Raw genomic sequence first — 16930 nt, 5'->3', positions numbered from 1 at the left:
CACTATGAGCCTGCTTCTTCCTCTCCCACTCCCCCTGCTTGTGTTCCCTCTCTCACTGGCTGTCTTTATCTCTGTCGAATAAATAAATAAAATCTTAAAAAAAAAAACAAAAAACAGAACGCAAACAGAGATGATCCAGTTTGCACAAACTGGATCATACCTGGATTCCTGTAGCTGGTTCTGGTTACCACACTGCCACGGGGACCAGCACACGTGAGAGGAAACTTAGAAAACCAGAGATAATCAGCTACAGAAACAAGAAATCCTAGGAAGAATATTGTTGCCATCTTTTAATATCCAAAGGGCTATGGAGAGAATGAGGACATTGATCTAGTTTGGAGCCCTAAATCCATTGATCTGAATCCAGATCAATGCGTAAGCATTTGATAGAGATAGATTCGATAGAGGAAGAAAACGGTCTTTTGACAGCCAGCATTCATAGCAAGGGAAGGGGCTGCCTTGGGAGGTGGTGAGCTCCCCATCTAAGCAAGTGTACAAGTGGATAACCACTTGGCAAGGATGGTGAGGAAGAGATTCAAGCAGCAGAAGATGGCCTCCGATCTCCCTTTCAGCCTTGAGATGTCTGGGGTTTTGGGATATAGAGGGATTGTGTCAAGAAAAAAATTCTGGCTAATAAGAGTTTTAGAATTTATGTATCTAGCCACCCTGATAGCAGAAAATATCACCCAAACCAGGGCTACAAATGAGCTACACACCGAACAGCTCATTGGATTTGAAATCCGTTGTGTGTGTGTGACCATTCAGAACACAGGGCTGCCAAGTATTACAACGATCCAAAAAGATGCTTCCATTTCCAGGGGAACATAGCCCACACTATCGCACGGGAGCTACGATGAACCTGGGTTTGCTTTCTGAAATTCCACCACTTCCTAACCGTCGGACCTCGGGCAGAGAAATGAACCCCTCCAACCTGTGGCCTCATCTGTGAAAAGGATTTCATTGAAAAACCGGGGAGGGAGGAATTGAACCAAGAATGGCACAAGTGGGGTAGTTAATGAACCTCGGTGACAGAAACAGACACTCACCATCCTATTCTATTTTATGCACGGGAACATCTGCATAATACAAAGTAAAAAGGGGGGAGTTTAAAATAGCACCAACCTCATGTAATAATTGCAGGGCTTAAGGAGACCACCATCATCATTACTATTACCAGGAATTTAGACAAATCCCTAGTCATTACCGTTCTTACCAGGAATGTTTAAATACCCCATTGAATCATCCCAACAGCCCTCAGAGATGGCGGGAATCGTCTCCAATTGGCAGATGAGGAAACTCAAACGCGAGGAAGTTAAACAAAGCCCGCGGCTGGCACACGGCTGCCTGCGGCCTGAAGCCAGTGACCCGACTCCGCCATCGCAGCTGCTTGCTTGCAAGAAGAGCTCCTCGTGTTCTCCTGGGTTGGTGTCTACACGGTTCTGACATCGGTTACTCATCTAAGGCGGTGGTTTCCCGGATCCTTTCTCAGTAGCAAAACCACTGTTTTTTTTTTTTTTTTTTGGGGGGGGGTTGTTTTTTTGTTTGTTTTCCAAATGCAGTTTTTACTGGGAACTCCAGTAAACAAGGCCCCAAAACGCCAAACATCCCTCTGGCTGACGTGGGGATGGGGGCCCAGCAAGCAGGCCCCTTGATTCTAGGGCAGCCCCTGGAAGCACCTTGAGGTCTATGAGCAGAGTGTGAAAACCCCCGATTGACACAAGTAACGAATCATGGAACATTACGTCAAAAACTAGGGATGTACTGTATGGTGACTAACATAACATAATAAAAAATTATTATATATATAAAAAAAAGAAAGAAAGAAAACCCCTGATTGAAGCCAGCAAAAAACCCCTAAACTCTGAGAATTCCATTTAAGAACAGCCTCCTTTGCATAATGCTGCTTTGGGGGGTGCGGTGGGGGGGCTTCCTGTGTCCACCCCATGTGGTCCTCATTATCGACTTTGAGGTGGACCAGGCAGGGCACATCATCCTCAATTTGCAGATGAAAAACATCAAGGCCAAATGGAATTAAGCAACTGGCCAAAGGGGCACCAGTTCACTTTTGGGCCAAGTACAGACTGGAAGTAGAGTCTGTCTCCATTAACTCAGTGCGACCTGGCAGAGAGGGTGCCATCTACTGGAAATTGCCACTGACCCTTGGTCCACAAAGTGGACAATCAGCTTCTTGGCCATTGACAGCTGAGCACAGCCCCAAGGGCCCCCTGCCAAGGCCCCATCCCAGAGCAGATGGCAACGGGCAGGGGAGGGGGCTCAGTGCCCCTGGAAGGCTGGACAGCAGGATTTGGGCGGTAGACGGGCCATTCCCAACCCGGCCACGTCGTGCTGAGCACAGGGCAGGATAAGCAGTAATGGCCAAAGGGCCCGCCACCTTCATCTGCAGCCAGAGAGGGGACAGCAGGTAGCGCACACCTTGTACCGAGTAGCAGTTAGCTTTGCCTTTCTTCCTAGCTCTTTCATAGAAATCCCTGAAACCAGACACAGCTGATAATTGCCTAAAGGGTCCCCCCACTTTAGCATCTCTGAGGTGAACTGGAGCATGTGTTGGAACAGGCGACACTTAATTATCACTTAGTCTTTCATTAGCACTTAATTATTAACACTTAATCCATCTGTAAAATGGGGACACTAATACCTGGCTCAGAGGGACTCTGGGAGGGTTAATTAATGTTTGCAGCCCACTCTAAGGATGCCAAACATTGAACGGGGGCTCAGCAGTGGCATTGATAACCATGGTGCTTTACGTGCTTTTCCTAACGAGCCCTCTCCTTCCTCTCCTTGTGGGTATCCATGCCCAACAATATCTGCCCAACATTAAGCTCTGTGTTTCCCAGACGCAGGATTTCCCATCCAGGAAAAGGGCTATTTACAGCCATTTTCCCGCACTTTAATTTTCTATTGTGCCCTCTGAATATGTCAATGCCTTCCCAGTAAATATTTTGATGTGCGCTCTTGCAGCGGCTTTGTGGAGGCTGAATGGGACAGCTGCTCCCTGTATTAGGGAATTCCAGATGTGGTTTAAAACCACCAGACTCATCTGTGCCAATGCCTAGCCTTTGGGGGTGGGAAAGGGAAAGTATCCCGGAGTTGCCTCCAGGGAAAAACCATGAGCATCTGACCCTCAGCCCAGGCCAGTGTGGGTTTTCAAGGTCCTCAGATCTACATCTGGGTTGCCTACGCAAAATGAAAAGTGTCCTCTTAGTGGGCTGGAAAAGAAGCAGCAGAAACACAGTCCTGGTCTGGCCCTTCACCCAGGTAACTTCAGGACCCCTGTCACCTCCCCTATAAAGATTAGACAGGACCACAACAGGTGGAGGAAAAGCATACAGCCTTTAGCGCTTAACCAGACTGAACAATGGGCCAGAACATTGCCCCAGAAAGTTGGACCTCAGCTCCTCCCACCTCCTTTGATGCCAGCCGCAGAGGGGGAAACTCACTTTTCTTGGAAGCTGAGCCCGTTTTCTCTTGGAGTCCCAGCCATGGGGGTGGAGAGCTGTTCCTTCGAGGTCCTGGGCTGCAAGGCCTCAGGCAGGCCTTGAACTCTTTTCCAGATTTCATGGCAAGTCTTGTCTAAGCTGTCCTGGGGGGTGTCCTGGTGGATCCAGATGTATCTGGGGAATGGGCCCAGGGCGGAGGGGCGCTTGGCCACCAGGGCCGAGGATGAAGGGAGCCCATTCCCACTGGCCATCCTCCTCCTCTTTCCGGAAGCCCCTTTGTCCACCCAGGGCTCAAAGACAGGGGGACTTTCCACCACCACCCCTCATTCACCAGAAAGGGGGTTGAGGATGGACAGAAGCAGGTCAGTTCTGTCTGGCTGTTGCTTCAGCAAGGTGACTGTGTTCAGAGGCCTTCGGTTTGGGCGTGAGTGGTGGATGGAGGACAGCTTTCTTTTGGGGAGGGGGGGTTTTATTTTGATTTGTTTTTATTTGCTCTTTCCTGACTTTTGCCCCCCTCCCCCTCTCCCTTAGAAGAAAATATTTGAAAGTCAACAAAAACCAGTAGCTTAGTAACCCTGGAATCCCCCTGAGCTCAGGAACCAGGAGCCTGGGCGAGCAGAATGACATCTGGGAACAGCTGGAGGGGGAGGGTGGGCTCTCCCCACAGTCCCTGGCACTCCCCCGTCGCGAAGCGCCCTTGACACCTGGAGGCGCCTGCGGCTCAGCCCATTCTTGCCCTCCAAGCCCCGAGGATGGCGGGGCCGGGCCGGCACTGGGCACTGTGCTAGGCGCCGCGGGGGCAGGGGCCCGCCATCAGGTTCTCAGTCGGGCCTTCCCAGGGACCCCCGCGCACCCCGAGGGCCAACGGCCCGCCTAGCCCCGCCTAGCTCGGCCCTCTCCCCGCCCCCGTCCCCCTCTCCAGCGCCGCCCGGCCTCGTCAGGAAGACCCCCGGCAGTGCGGCCACCGGTAGCCCGCCCCGGCGCTCCCAGCAGACACCTGCTGCGCCCCCTACGCCGGGCTGCGCTCGGCCTGGGCCAGCGGCCCCCAGCCGCAGCAGGGCTCTGTCTCGGCGGGCCGCGCAGGGCGTGGCGGCTTGGGCCGATTTGCGCGCCGGTGGGCTCCCACACCCTCCCTGTCCAGCGCCGGAATTCCTCTGTGGGTTTCAAACGCAACGGCTCGGTGCGCGGGCCGCCCTGGGTTCGGTGCCCAAGGCGCCCCGGTGGGGTGGGGGTGGGGCCCCGGAGGACCCTAGAGCACTTGCCGCTGTTGGAAGTCAAGGGCGCCTCGCCCCCGCCACGCCCCGCCCCTCCGCGCAGAACCTCAGCACCTGCCAAGGGCCCCTGGCCCTGAATCGTCTGATTTTACCCCAAACTGCCACTGTATTGGGCGTTTACCGTGTGCCAAGCTCTGGGCTTTCTGTGTTATATTCAACGAACAAGTTCGTGAAGTTAGTACCGCTGTTTATTACCCTTCCGCGTTTGAGGAAACCCAGCCTCTGAGTCAGAAAGTGGTGTGTCCAAGGCCCGCTAGGAAGAGGGAGCTGTGAGTCAAACCCAGCGCCCCCTATCACCACCTCCCCCCCTCCCCCCCACACACACAGCAGGCCTGACCCCTGCTCTCAGCCTTTGAGATCCACCCGTCCCTCCTGAGCTGGGTGCTGCAGGTCCCCCGGGTGGAGGGTGAGCCGGTGGGAGTGGGGTCAGGGGTTCAGGTGCAGAGAGAAGGTCTAAGTTAGCAGTTTGAGGCCCAGGGGGCTTCCCCCCTCCCACCGGATGGGCTTCGTTGAACTTGGAACTGACACAGCACCTTTGCCTGCCCAGGGCTCTCTGGCCCCACGAGTCAGTCCTCGTTCCTCCAGGGTTTCACCCAGAAAAGGGAGAGCCCGATGACTGGGAAGAAGAGTGGATAGGAACAGACCACAGCTGGAGACCAGAGCTGGGTTGAACCCGGACACTGCCACCTCCTAGCTGTGGGACCCCAGCCACTTTTTTAAGCTCTCCCATGCTCCTTCCTTCCTTCATTCCCCAGGACTGCCTGAGGATTGCCAGGTGAGTTGCTGGGCACTGAGGAAGCATGCAGGTGAACTAGCTAGCATGGTCCCTGCTCTCCCAAAGCCTATATTCTAGTGCAAGGAGACAGATCACAAACTAGCAAAGCAAGTAAACAAGCCCGAAGTACAGAAGAAATAAGGGCCCTGATGGACAGGGGGAGGGGAATGGTGGCAGCATTAGCTGGATGTCCAGGGAGGCCTCTTTGAGGAGCTAAGGTAACACTGGAGATGATACAGGAGGAGGAGAAGGCATCCTTTTCTATAAAATGGTGTTGAAAAAATTCTTAAGAAAACCACATTTCCGGCACATAGTAGACACTCAATAAATACGTGCTGGAATGAATTAATGGTATATCGTATGTAAAGTACCTGGCATACAGTAGGTGCCCAATACACAACCTTGCTCTTCAGAGAAGGCCTGAGTTCCTGGAAATGTTGACTCTCAATTTTGAAATCTGAGCTTCATTCCCCTTTGATTTTCATTATAAAATTGAAGATGTGCTCCTTTGGGGAAAATTCTGAGGACCTAGACTGAATAAAATTATAGTTAAGCATGTAGAAAACCTTTTAAGATAGTGTATTTAAAGGAAAAGTGATCATTTCTGATGAAATATTAATAGTTCTGAAAATGTCACTCCGTGTTTGTGCTGCTTGGCATTTGGTTGGCTAACACCTATGCTTAGAGCAGAACGCCAACAACCCAGCACTGCCCAAGCCACAGGATTCTGGAAAGTTAGCCAGCTCACTCACTCCTGTTCTTTCTCCCCCCACTGCAGGAGACTAGGCAACAGGGGCTAAATTGGAAAGGCTTGGAAAAAAATAAAATAAAATGCAGCAGGGATATGGAATAAAGATAGGGGTATGTTTCTTGGAGCACACAGCTGAGGTTTCTAGAAGATTCTGCAAAAAAAAAAAAAAAAAGGAAGTGAAGTCATTTGAAATAATATAAAGCTAGGCCCAATATGGTAGCTGCTAAGCCACATATGGCTATTTTAATTCTATTTTAATGTAAATTAAGTTAAAATTTTAGTTCCTTAGTTACACCAGCCACATTTCAAGCGCCACTTGCAGCTTGTGGCTACCATTTTGGACTGCACAGAGAACATTTTCATGGTCATGAAACACATGGACTCTAGAACCAGACTACCTGGATTCAAATCCTGAGCTCATGTGGCCTGGCGTTGGTGTATTAGTTCTCTGGGGCTGCCATAACAAAGGACCACAGAATGGGCGGCTGAAACAATAGAAATTTATTTCTACACAGTTCTGGGGGCTGGAAGGCCAAGATCAAGGTGTCTGCAGGGTTGCTTCCTTCTGAGGCCTCTCTCATGGGCTCATAGATAGCTTTCTTCTCCCTGTGTCTTCATATGGTCTTCCCTCTGTGCGTCTGTCCTCTTCTCATAAGGACACTAGTCATATTGGATTGGGACCCAACCTATGATCTTATTTTACCTCAGTTGCCCTTTAAAGGTTTTATCTCCACTTACAGTCATATTTTGAGGTACTGGGGGTTAGGACTTCAACTTGAAGTCCCTCCCAATGAATTTGAAGGGACACCATTTATGTCATAACATGTGGTCTCACCTGTAAAATGGGATGATAATAAAGAACACCTGCTTTGCAGAATTATTGGAGATGTATTATTACTAAGTAGTTACTTAACACATGAAAAGTCCCTAGAATGCATGGCACGTAAGACATCCATAAAAGTGCTGTCTATTAGTTCCTTTGTTGATTACACTGAAAAGTGTGCTACTGGAGTTTCTAAATAACAGCTTTCGTGCTATGTATAGGAAGGGAGGACTTTAGCTGTACTGGGGAAATTAGTCTGTGATGGAGGGACAGACTCAAATCATCAGCTAAGCCTTTCTAGGCTTTGTTCATTTGTGAGCACTTGCCATGGGCCAAGATTGTGAAAGGCAGGGGCGCCTGGGTGGCTCAGTCGTTAAGCATCTGCCTTCGGCTCAGGTCATGATCCCAGGCCGCATCGGGCTCCTCCGCTGGGAGCCTGCTTCTTTCTCTCCCACTTGCCCTGCTTGTGTTCCCTCTCTCGCTGCCTCTCTCTCTGTCAAATAAATAAATAAAATCTTTAAAAAAAAAAAAAGATTGTGCAAGGCACAGGGTGAGGAGATGAATAGAACCTCTGGTTTAGACATTGTTACAGGCGAGTGAAGGGAGCAAAGCATTCTATAAGTGCGTGGTATACGGCAGATGTGGGGAAAGCTGCGTTTATTCCAGCCCTGTTCAATATACGTAGCTGTGTTCCTCCAGCACGTAAGTATCTATGTGCCCAGCACATGAAACGGTGTCCGTGACCATTGGATGCTTCACATCAAGGTCTGGAAAAGGTCAGGGACCAGGCCCATCTTTGACCCCTTGAACAGTGGGTTCAATTTGTTTGGACAAATTCTTCAATTACCTCTTACTGCCCTTATTACACTGGGCAGATTGTTTAACCTCTCTATACCTCAGTTTGCTCATCCAGTGAAAGAGGGATAATAAAATGCCAACTTCATAGGATTGTTTTGCCACAGCTGAGATAATGCAAGGGCAGGGCTTAGGACAGGGACCCCACGAATATTAGCTATCATTACTTAGGATTCTGAGGTTCTTGCTTTTCTATGTGGAAGCAGGAAAGCCTCGGGAAGAAGCAACTCTCCCTCCCTCTTCCCCAGCTTCCACTCACCTGGCTTCCGTCAGGGCAGTAACATGGCCAGGATGGAGCCCTCGTCCAGGTGGGAGCAGGCTATGCTCTGTTAAGACCTTCATAGGCCGGAAAGCAGCTTCCTCTCGTAGGCTCTATCCCTCATCTAACATATTTGAAACACACCCACCTCTCACCACAAATAGAACTTTTTGGCTGTAAAAGAAAATTGAAAGGATTTTTGCCATTTTGCTTTTGAAAAATTCTGGCCATGAGTAATTTATTTAATTTACGGTCGGCTATGATTTCTTACCGCGTTTGATGCCTACCTGGGAAATCTCGCACAGTGAGAAAACTCCAACCTACAAATTGTTATCAAATGTAATGGAATTTTTATGACTGCTAAATTCGACTGTTAATGAAGTTGACATAATGTTACATTTTGCATTTAATTAAATATTTACTGATTTTAATGTTGCAGTTTTCTACTTTGTATTGTGGAGCTAATAAAAACATTTTTAGGCCTCAAACTTTCTTGTAGGTCCCCTGAAAACCCGTAGAGATCCCCCCCTTCATTCCCAGGCCAATGAGGCCCTAATGGGTGAGGCTGCCCAGAGCAGAGGGGTCGGGGGCATGTATAGGGAGATTCCAGGTAAACTTTCTGAGGGACAAACCATCAGAACTGGAGGAAGAGGACAGTGCAGCCATGTGTCAAAGGAACAGACCTTCCTGAATATTGTCCTGGAAACTGAACCCAGCCACAGAGCAGCCAGCCATTTCCAAGACTTTGAAAATGATACCAGAATGCTCTGGAAGCAGAGCTGTGGCTCTGGCTTCTCTCTGGCAACATCATTGGCAATCCTCGCCATCACCTGGGGGATTTCATGTCTTATTCTTGCCCCCGTTCCTTGCGCACACGTGAGGAGATTGCTAAGCATTTAGGCTGTGGTAGCTGACATACTTGAATTTGAATTCCTGCTCTGCTACTTACCACGGATGGCTTTACACATGCTTAACTTCTCTGCCGTTTCATCATCTGCCTAGTGGTTGGAACAATAGACAGGTGCAGAGGGGGAGGGGTTCAGATAAGAAAATGCAAAGTTCTCAGCACACATACGTGGTTATTGTTATTACCAGCTATCAAAGTAAAAGTGGTAGCTTATGAGATGTCCATGTAAAGTTAGGGAAAAGGAAGGCCATAGTTGATGGAAGGAAAGAACAGGACTTGGCAGTGGTGGTCCAGTAAGGTAGCAAAAAAGTCAGAGTGCATTTGGACTTTCACTTCCTGCTCTGGCTTTCCTGCCGGATTCATCATGACAGGTGCCCCAAGACTTTCTGGAGAGGCTGTATGTGGGATCCTTCTGACTAGAAGCTTGGTATTCTGCCCTTCCTTCCAGAACTTCCATGCCAGGATGTTGGTCACCAATATGCATTCATTTAAGATTTATACTAGCTGACTGCTGAGATGATTTGAGGCAGCTTTCAGATTAAAAAGTAAAAATTACAGCATTGAAGAATAAAGCAAGAACTGACTTCACTGAAAGAAAACAGAAAGAGTTGCTACTTTCAGGCACCTGAATTGGTCAGAACGCACAGAGGTAATAAGGTAATAAAACTGGGTATCCCTATTTGTCAGCTAAAGCAAAAATGGAAACACGTCGGAAGGCAGAGTTTTTATTTTCTGACAGCAGAAAATACACATCTTCATCTGTGGAGACAAAATGTTTCCTGGAAATAACCCCAAGCATGAATTTATCATGAGTCCTTGTATAAAGGACACTGAGTGACATAGTAGGCAATATATTCAATTCTGTTTTCATAAAGACAGAAATGCCATTAAGTTGGTCAGTTTCTCACATCAGGGTTCTCTGAAGACATAAAGCTAACATTAAATCATAACTCAGAGAAGGCATTTCTTTAAGGAACTCAGATAATGAAGTCTAGGGGAGACACCTTTGGATCCATTCCACAACCATTACTGAGCACCCAGTCAAGCAGCCATCCATCTGTCCGTCCAGCAGAGCTCTACTGAATGCCCACCATGTACCAGGCACTCTAAGTGGCACTGGGGAAGATTGCTTCCAAGAGCTGACACCTGGACTGAGTTCTGAAGGACAAACAGGAGGATGCCAGACACAGCAGAAGAAGGAGAGCATTCCAGGCCCAGGGAGCAGCACCCACAAAGGCCCAAGACAAGAAAGAGAGAAAGCAGACCCATCTCATGAGGACAAGGGGCTCCAAATGGCTGGAGTATGGGTAGGTGGGTGGGTGGGTGGGAGCGTGGGGAGATGGGGGCTAGAGGAGCAGGTAGGGGCAGGTTAATGGAAGCCCCTGTCAGAAGAATCCAGCAGGGAGCTTGGATTTTACTCTGTAGGTCATGGGGAAATGTCCTGGGAAAGTGGGGGAGCTGTGAAATCAGGGTAGTGCTTGCAAAATAACTGGTGGCAAAGAGGGGGCTACCCTGAATGGGGCAAGGGCAGAGCTGGGGCACTCGTGATGTGGCTGTTGTAAGAAACTGGAAAGAAATACCTCGAGTCCTGGGAGATATTAGGGAGGCAGAATTTCAATCACTTGGGGGGCTGCCTGGATGTGGGGGCCCAGGGAAGGGGTCCAGGATGAGCTCCACAGCTTTCTGGCTCAGGAGCCCGGGGACGTGGAGGCACCCAGCAGAGAGCCGGGGTGCCGTGAGAGGTTAGAAGCAGGGGAGTCTAGGTATGAGCAGGCTGGGGCCCAGCATCCTGTGGGACATCCAGGAGGACAGGATGCCAGACACCCTGCAGGCACTAGGGAGGAGACCTTCAGGAGATTTCTGCCAGAGGCAAGTCTCAGTCCGGAGGGGGGGCGGAGGGAGCACTGAGAAGTGGGACAATCACAGAGAGTGGAGAGTGCAGAAGGAACGTCCCCAGCCCCTCCTGCCCTTCTCCCAAGTCCTGGGCGGCATAAAGGGCATAAAGGCTGCAGAAGCTTCAGGCTGTCTTCCTCCCAGCATTAGCCCACTCTGCTTACTCCCAGGACAGGTTACCTCTCACCTTCTTCTCTCCCTAGGCTGAGCCAGAAGCCTTCCTCCTTTCCACCCCTTGCTGTATTTAATCATGCTTTGCTGTTTATCTCCCTCAGCAATAAACTGTCAACCTCCTGAGGGCAGGGACTATTGGCAATGCCTTCTTCTTTGTTTGCTCATTATTTGCTTCCTCAGCACCTAGCTCAGAAATTGGCGTGCAGATCAAGTTTGAGACGTGGACAAATGAATGAATGAGGAGTCAGCCCATGACGACACGGGATACTCCAGGAAAAAACCATGGAGGAGTGTACAAGGGTACTGTTAGCTGCTGGGATGTGCCTTAGTGTTCCAGGGGCTTAAGGCTGTTAACGATTATTCCTCCTACAGGGGTCTGATCCTGGGGTCGCTGCAGCCTGTGGCTCTGCCAGCCCCAAGGGACCCAAACGCTCTGTACCAGCCAGCAGATGTTGGAGGAAGGATGAGAAGATTTTATGGGATCAGCCTTGAAGTGGCATACACCACTTCCACTTACATTCCTTTGGCTGGGACCTTGTCTTGTGACTTCACCCAATGACAAAGGGGACTGGAAAATGCAGCCACTTCTCAGTGACATTTCAGCACCATGGACATTTTGGGCTGAGTAATTTCGGGGGGGTACATTGTAGGACATTTAGCAGCAACCCTGACCTCTACCCCCTAGAGGCCAGTAGCACCCTCCAGTTGGGACAACCAAAAAACCTGGAGGACATTGTCAAATGTTCCCTGGGGGACAATATTGTCCCTGGTTGAGAACGAATGCTGCATTCCTTGGAAGGGGAAGCATGCACTTTTGAGATCCAGCTAGCTGGCCATGTTGCAAGGGACCCCCAGCAAGGGGACTGGGGGGCTTAGGAAGGGCCACCTGGGAGAAGTGCCGCTTTAGCGAGTGGCGGTTAGGACCATTGACTTCACACGGTGAGAGAGCAATGGTCAGAGTCAGCGTGAGTAAAGGCACGGACCCATAATAGCATAGCTGACTGGAGCTTCCAAGTAGAGAAAACAGTCTCCAATAGCCGCTGTCCTGTGCGTTATGGCCCCTGACAAGCCAAGGAGAAATGTGACCTCTCTTGCCACTGATGGGAGTGCTGTCCCTTTCTGTGTATCACAAACAAATATTTCTACAAGAAATGTCAGAATTCGGTGGTCCCCACATTTGGTAGCCCTTGAGGAAGGGCTGACCACGGGCCCTTCTCACTTCTCCCTCCTGGCCTCTGAGGCCCACAGCCTCACCACCGCCTCATGCTGGGCTTTTTCTTCCCCAACCCCTGCTGTCACCTTTCCTTGGAAAGCAGATGGCTGTCATGTCCACAGTGACAGCCTTGCTCTTGGGACAGACGAACTTCTGTCTGACCATGCTCGTGATTTACAATCCTCACCCTCCACTCAGACCCCAGGCTTCTCCTTGGGGCCCTTGCCTTTGCTCTGTGCCCTTCTCCGCAGTCCTGCTGACCCCTTGGCCTCTACTTCTGCCCTCCTCGTGCAGAGCCTCCTGTTGGCCTCCACCCCCACCCCTCGGCTTCAGGAAGCTCCTGCATTTTCTTCTTGGGTCAGAATGAAAATGGCAGGGCATTAAGTCTGCAGCCCCTCCTTGAGTCAGGCTGAATTCTCCAGCGCATCAGGTCTTGTTTTCTTTCTAAAACGAACTCTGATCTTATCTAGATATTAGGCTTATCTTGGCGAGTCACTATACTGCATTGGGCTTCTTTGCAACGTGATACTGTGGACACATCTTGACCTGTGGCTGCCTACTGCTCTGGGGAGAATGGAAGGGGCATGTAGGGGGGCAGCCCTGGAGGCTGGGCTGAAAGCCACCCTTTCCTAGGCTATAGCAGGGAGGGCCGTTATCATCTCTTGGACTCCTGCCTCTCCCTTGCCCTGCAAATGTTCCCAAGGCTCCTATCTCTGCCTGTACCCACATCACTTCCAGCAAAGACAACTGCAGTCACCTTCCAAGTGCATTCCCTTTTCCTGCCCCTTCCTTCCCATCTGTTCCCCACAGAGAAGTCAGAGTACATGCCAGGCTGTGCCCCTTAGCTCCTGCTTCCTAGGAATAAAAATCCGCCTCTCTGGGATTCAGAGCTGTCCACCTTTCCAGAGTACCTCGGCTAAAGAAGTCGCACTATGCACAGCCCTAACAGATCTCTCTTTAAATATATATATCCCCACCATCACGCCTGTACTTTCTTTCCTCCCCCTACCTGAAAAGTCCTGTCTTCCTGTTATGGGTAACACGGTGTCTCCTTCCCCAAATTCGTATGTTGAAGTCCAAACCCCCAGTATCTCAGAATGAGACTATATTTGGAGACAGGGTTTTGAAGAGGTGATCAAGTTAAAATGAGATTAGGGTGGGCCCTAATCCAGTGACCAGTGTCCTTCTAAGAAGAGGCTCTCTGGACACAGACCCATACAGAGGGGAGACAATGTGAAGAGATAGGGAGAAGGCCATCCGCAAGTCAAGGAGAGAGGACTCAGAAGGAGCCAACCCTGTGGATGCCTTGATAGACTTCTAGCTTCCAGAACTGGAGGAAATGAATTTCTGTTGTTCAGGCTACACCCTGTGTGGTACCTTGTTATGACGGCCCTAGAGGACTCCTACACCTCTTATTTCTCCCTGCCTACCACTAAAATCCAAACTCCTCACCATCCGCTATGCCTCTGCATGAACTGGTTCCCAGGCTCCCACCTCTTCCCTCATCTGCGGGGTGCCCCCTGTTGCTCACTTGATCCAGTCCCACCCCGTCTCCCACCCCTGTCCCTTTTCAGAGCCTTGTCCATGGCCCCTGTACCAAAAACCACCTCTTTGGAGGGCTGTGCTGCTTAATTTAGATCCCACTTTCAAGATCACCACTTTGGAGAGGCCTGCCCAGACCACCTATTTAAATTACATTCCCCCCATATTCTTTCGCAAAGCACCATGACCTTTTCCTTCATCACATCCTTAATTAGTAACATTATAAATATTTATCTATCACCTACCTTCATCAAGCCAGCGACTGTTCACCTGGGTGTATATTCATTATCGAGTACAGTGTCTGTCGTATAATGATGCTCACTAAATATTTGTTGAGTAAATCTTCATCTTGCCAAAATCTCTATCCGGGCCTCGGGGCCCAGCCAAAATCCTACTTCCGTCCTGAAATGAGCCTTTCAATCCCCCAAGTCCAAGACAAGCTTCATGTTGATTTGTCTCTGTAACATGTCCCTTGAGGCATGGTGATCACCGTTGCCCGACTGTGTGGGCTGTGTGGGCCCACCTCTGCCCCACATCCTCCCAAGCTGGCCTGTACACTGTGGATCTCTGCATTGCCCACCACACAGGCTGGCACATGGCCCAGAGCCCAGGAGGCCTCAGTAAATGTATGTGGACCCAAATAGATCAGAGAGAGGGATGAATGGTGGAGGAAGTAACTGGGCCATTTACAGGGATGAAAAGTTCACCCCTGCCCTCCACAGCCCCCAAAGAGAAGGATGACAAACATGCCTTTTGCCAGGGAAGGTCTGGGGGTAAACCTCAGCTGTGGGTTGCAGCCACAGAGCAAAGTTCCGGGGCTGAGAAGGGGCTAGGGGCAGTCCACTGGCCTGGAGCCCCAGAATTATAGAGCAGCCCAGACTCTCTTCTGCCCAGCTGTGGGCTGCTGGGGAGGGCTGGGCATCTGCCAGCTCTTCTCTGGAGGAGAACCCAGCAGGCAGGAGAGGGGGAAGGCCCAAGCTTAGGAGCCAGGAGCCCACCCCTGGGAAGGCCCCAGCCAACAGCCCCCCAAGGCTGCCATCCACTCACCGCAGCCAGTCCCTCCCTCCTCCCCAGGGCTGGTGGGAAGGCCATGGCCAGTCTTGGCTGGCTGAGCCCTCTCTTTCAGGGGCTGGGCCTGGACAATGGGGAGCGAAAAGCCCCCTCCCCGCCGCCCTGGGGACATAAAGCAGGCCTTTCACGGTGGAGTTCTGGCTGCTTCGGTTGGTTCTTGGCACCCAGCAAGGCGGCGTCAGGAGGGGCTAGAAAGCAAGTGTGTTGGGGGTGGGGACGGGCCGGCGATCGGGAGGATGCTCACCGGCCTAGGGCCACCGGGCAGGCTCCCCAGCTGTGGGATGAGCTCATGCAGGGAAACCGGAACAACTTGGGGTGGGGGTGGGGGATGGGCATCAAGGAAGCTGGGAGATCGTGGCTCTGGGGAGCAAGTTTTTCGTGGGGAGCAAGGACAAGCATTCACTCCTCCGACCCTGCCCATCACCCTTCCCCTTCGAGATTGGCAATCCCGTAGCCCTTTCCAGGCTCTCTCCCGGAAATTCTCAGACCCCGCCGACTGCGGGCCACTGGCCCGGGGACTCGCAGATACCCGAGCTCTGGCTTGGCCAAACCTCCTAAGCCCGGAGATCAGCCTCTCTCGGGTGCCTCAGGCAAAGGGGGTGGGGTGCTCACGACTGGTGTCTCTTCGCTGGGCGCGCCAGCGGACCTCCCCCACCCCCAGCCTTGCNGCTCACGTCAATGGGAGAAACTCGCTGGGTTTGGGGCCGTGGCTGGGAGGGGGAAGGGAGAAGAAGCGGGGTCCGGTTATTTGATTTTGAGGATAAATTGTACAAGTAACTCTTGCATCGTCCTTCTACCAACCTCACCTGCCCTACGCACCCCCCCACTCCACCCCAGCTCATATATGCACTCCTCCCTCCACCCTGATTTTGTCTTAGGGTAGGGGTAGACCGCACCAAGCCAAATAACCGGTCGACCCCCACCCCCCGCCCAGTTCTTAACCCTGGGTGAGCTCACACACCCTTCGCCTGGGATGGGGTAGTAGGCTATTGCGAATGGGGCTCCTAAACATTGGCCCCGACCCCCAGATTGCAAGTTCAAAGCCACCACGCATGATCAGCTCGTAAGAGCCGTGACTTGGGGAGCCGCGTCCTTCTTTGGTTACCTTTTCCCAGACAGTATTCCAATTTCCAAACGTGGAAGAGGCGTGTGTGTGTGTGTGTGTGTGTCGGTATCACTGTGTGTATGTATGCGCGTGTGTGTATGGGGGGTGTATTAATGGGTGATCTTATAAATGGAAACGAGGGGGCTGAACTTAAAAGAAACTGGTCAATTGTAAAACAAACAGGAATAAACAACCCTTTAGATGTAATTTGTGGTTTATATGGAGGTGGAGGTGGCGCTGAAGAGGAACCCCCACCCTCCAATATTTTTTCCTTTTCTGCGCCTCCACCCCCAGCATTTGGAGCGGCGGAGAAGCGGCTCCGGAGTGATTAATCCGGGGATAATTCACCCCCCCGCCCCCCGGCGCGAACCCCGCGAAGCGGGATTGGAGCGAGTCATTTCCGAGAGCGCAGCGCGCCTCTCCCCGGCCGGGCGGACACTTGGTTCATTCCAGCCGCAGAAGCTCAGGGCTCCCGCGTACCGGGATTTTTTTCCGAGCAGAAAAAAGCTCCAGAGCTCTCCTGACCTCCTTTCTCCTCGGCGGTGAGCGGAGCCTCTCCCTCGGCGCTGCCGGCCGCGCCATGCCGCGCTCGCGGGGACGGGAGCAGGGGCGCTGCGGCTGCCCCGCGGGGAGGGCTCGCGGCGAAGCCGGGATTTCGGCGCTCGTGCCCGGCGTCGGGAGCCGCTGGGGCCGCTCGCCGCCGCAGCCCACGCCGCCGCCGCTGCTGCTGCTGCTGGGCTGGGGGCTTCTCAGCGCCTCGGCCGCCGCGGGTAAGTCCGGCCCCGCCGGGGAGACGCGGCCGCCCTGCGCCCCACCCGAGCGTGGCGCCC

General features: G+C 51.7%; 2 protein-coding genes across 2 annotated transcripts in view; one reads left to right on the top strand and one right to left on the bottom strand.

Annotated features, from left to right (window-relative positions):
• C2H1orf94 (chromosome 2 C1orf94 homolog) overlaps positions 1-4913 on the bottom strand; it is a 50145-nt gene extending 45232 nt beyond the window's left edge. Inside the window, exon 1 of the mRNA XM_034648841.1 lies at positions 4854-4913. The gene's annotated coding sequence lies outside the window, so the exon portion shown is untranslated. The remainder of the gene's footprint in view (positions 1-4853) is intronic.
• Positions 4914-16538: 11625 nt separating this feature from the next.
• CSMD2 (CUB and Sushi multiple domains 2) overlaps positions 16539-16930 on the top strand; it is a 590718-nt gene continuing 590326 nt past the window's right edge. Inside the window, exon 1 of the mRNA XM_034645185.1 lies at positions 16539-16822. Within this exon, the coding sequence (XP_034501076.1) occupies positions 16681-16822 (142 nt within the window). The 5' untranslated portion in view covers positions 16539-16680. The remainder of the gene's footprint in view (positions 16823-16930) is intronic.

The sequence above is a fragment of the Ailuropoda melanoleuca genome, chromosome 2 (genome assembly GCF_002007445.2).
Source record: "Ailuropoda melanoleuca isolate Jingjing chromosome 2, ASM200744v2, whole genome shotgun sequence".
Taxonomy (NCBI): domain Eukaryota; kingdom Metazoa; phylum Chordata; class Mammalia; order Carnivora; family Ursidae; genus Ailuropoda; species Ailuropoda melanoleuca.
The sequence above is the reverse complement of the archived record's forward strand: the minus strand, read 5'-3'. Positions and strand labels throughout refer to the sequence as shown.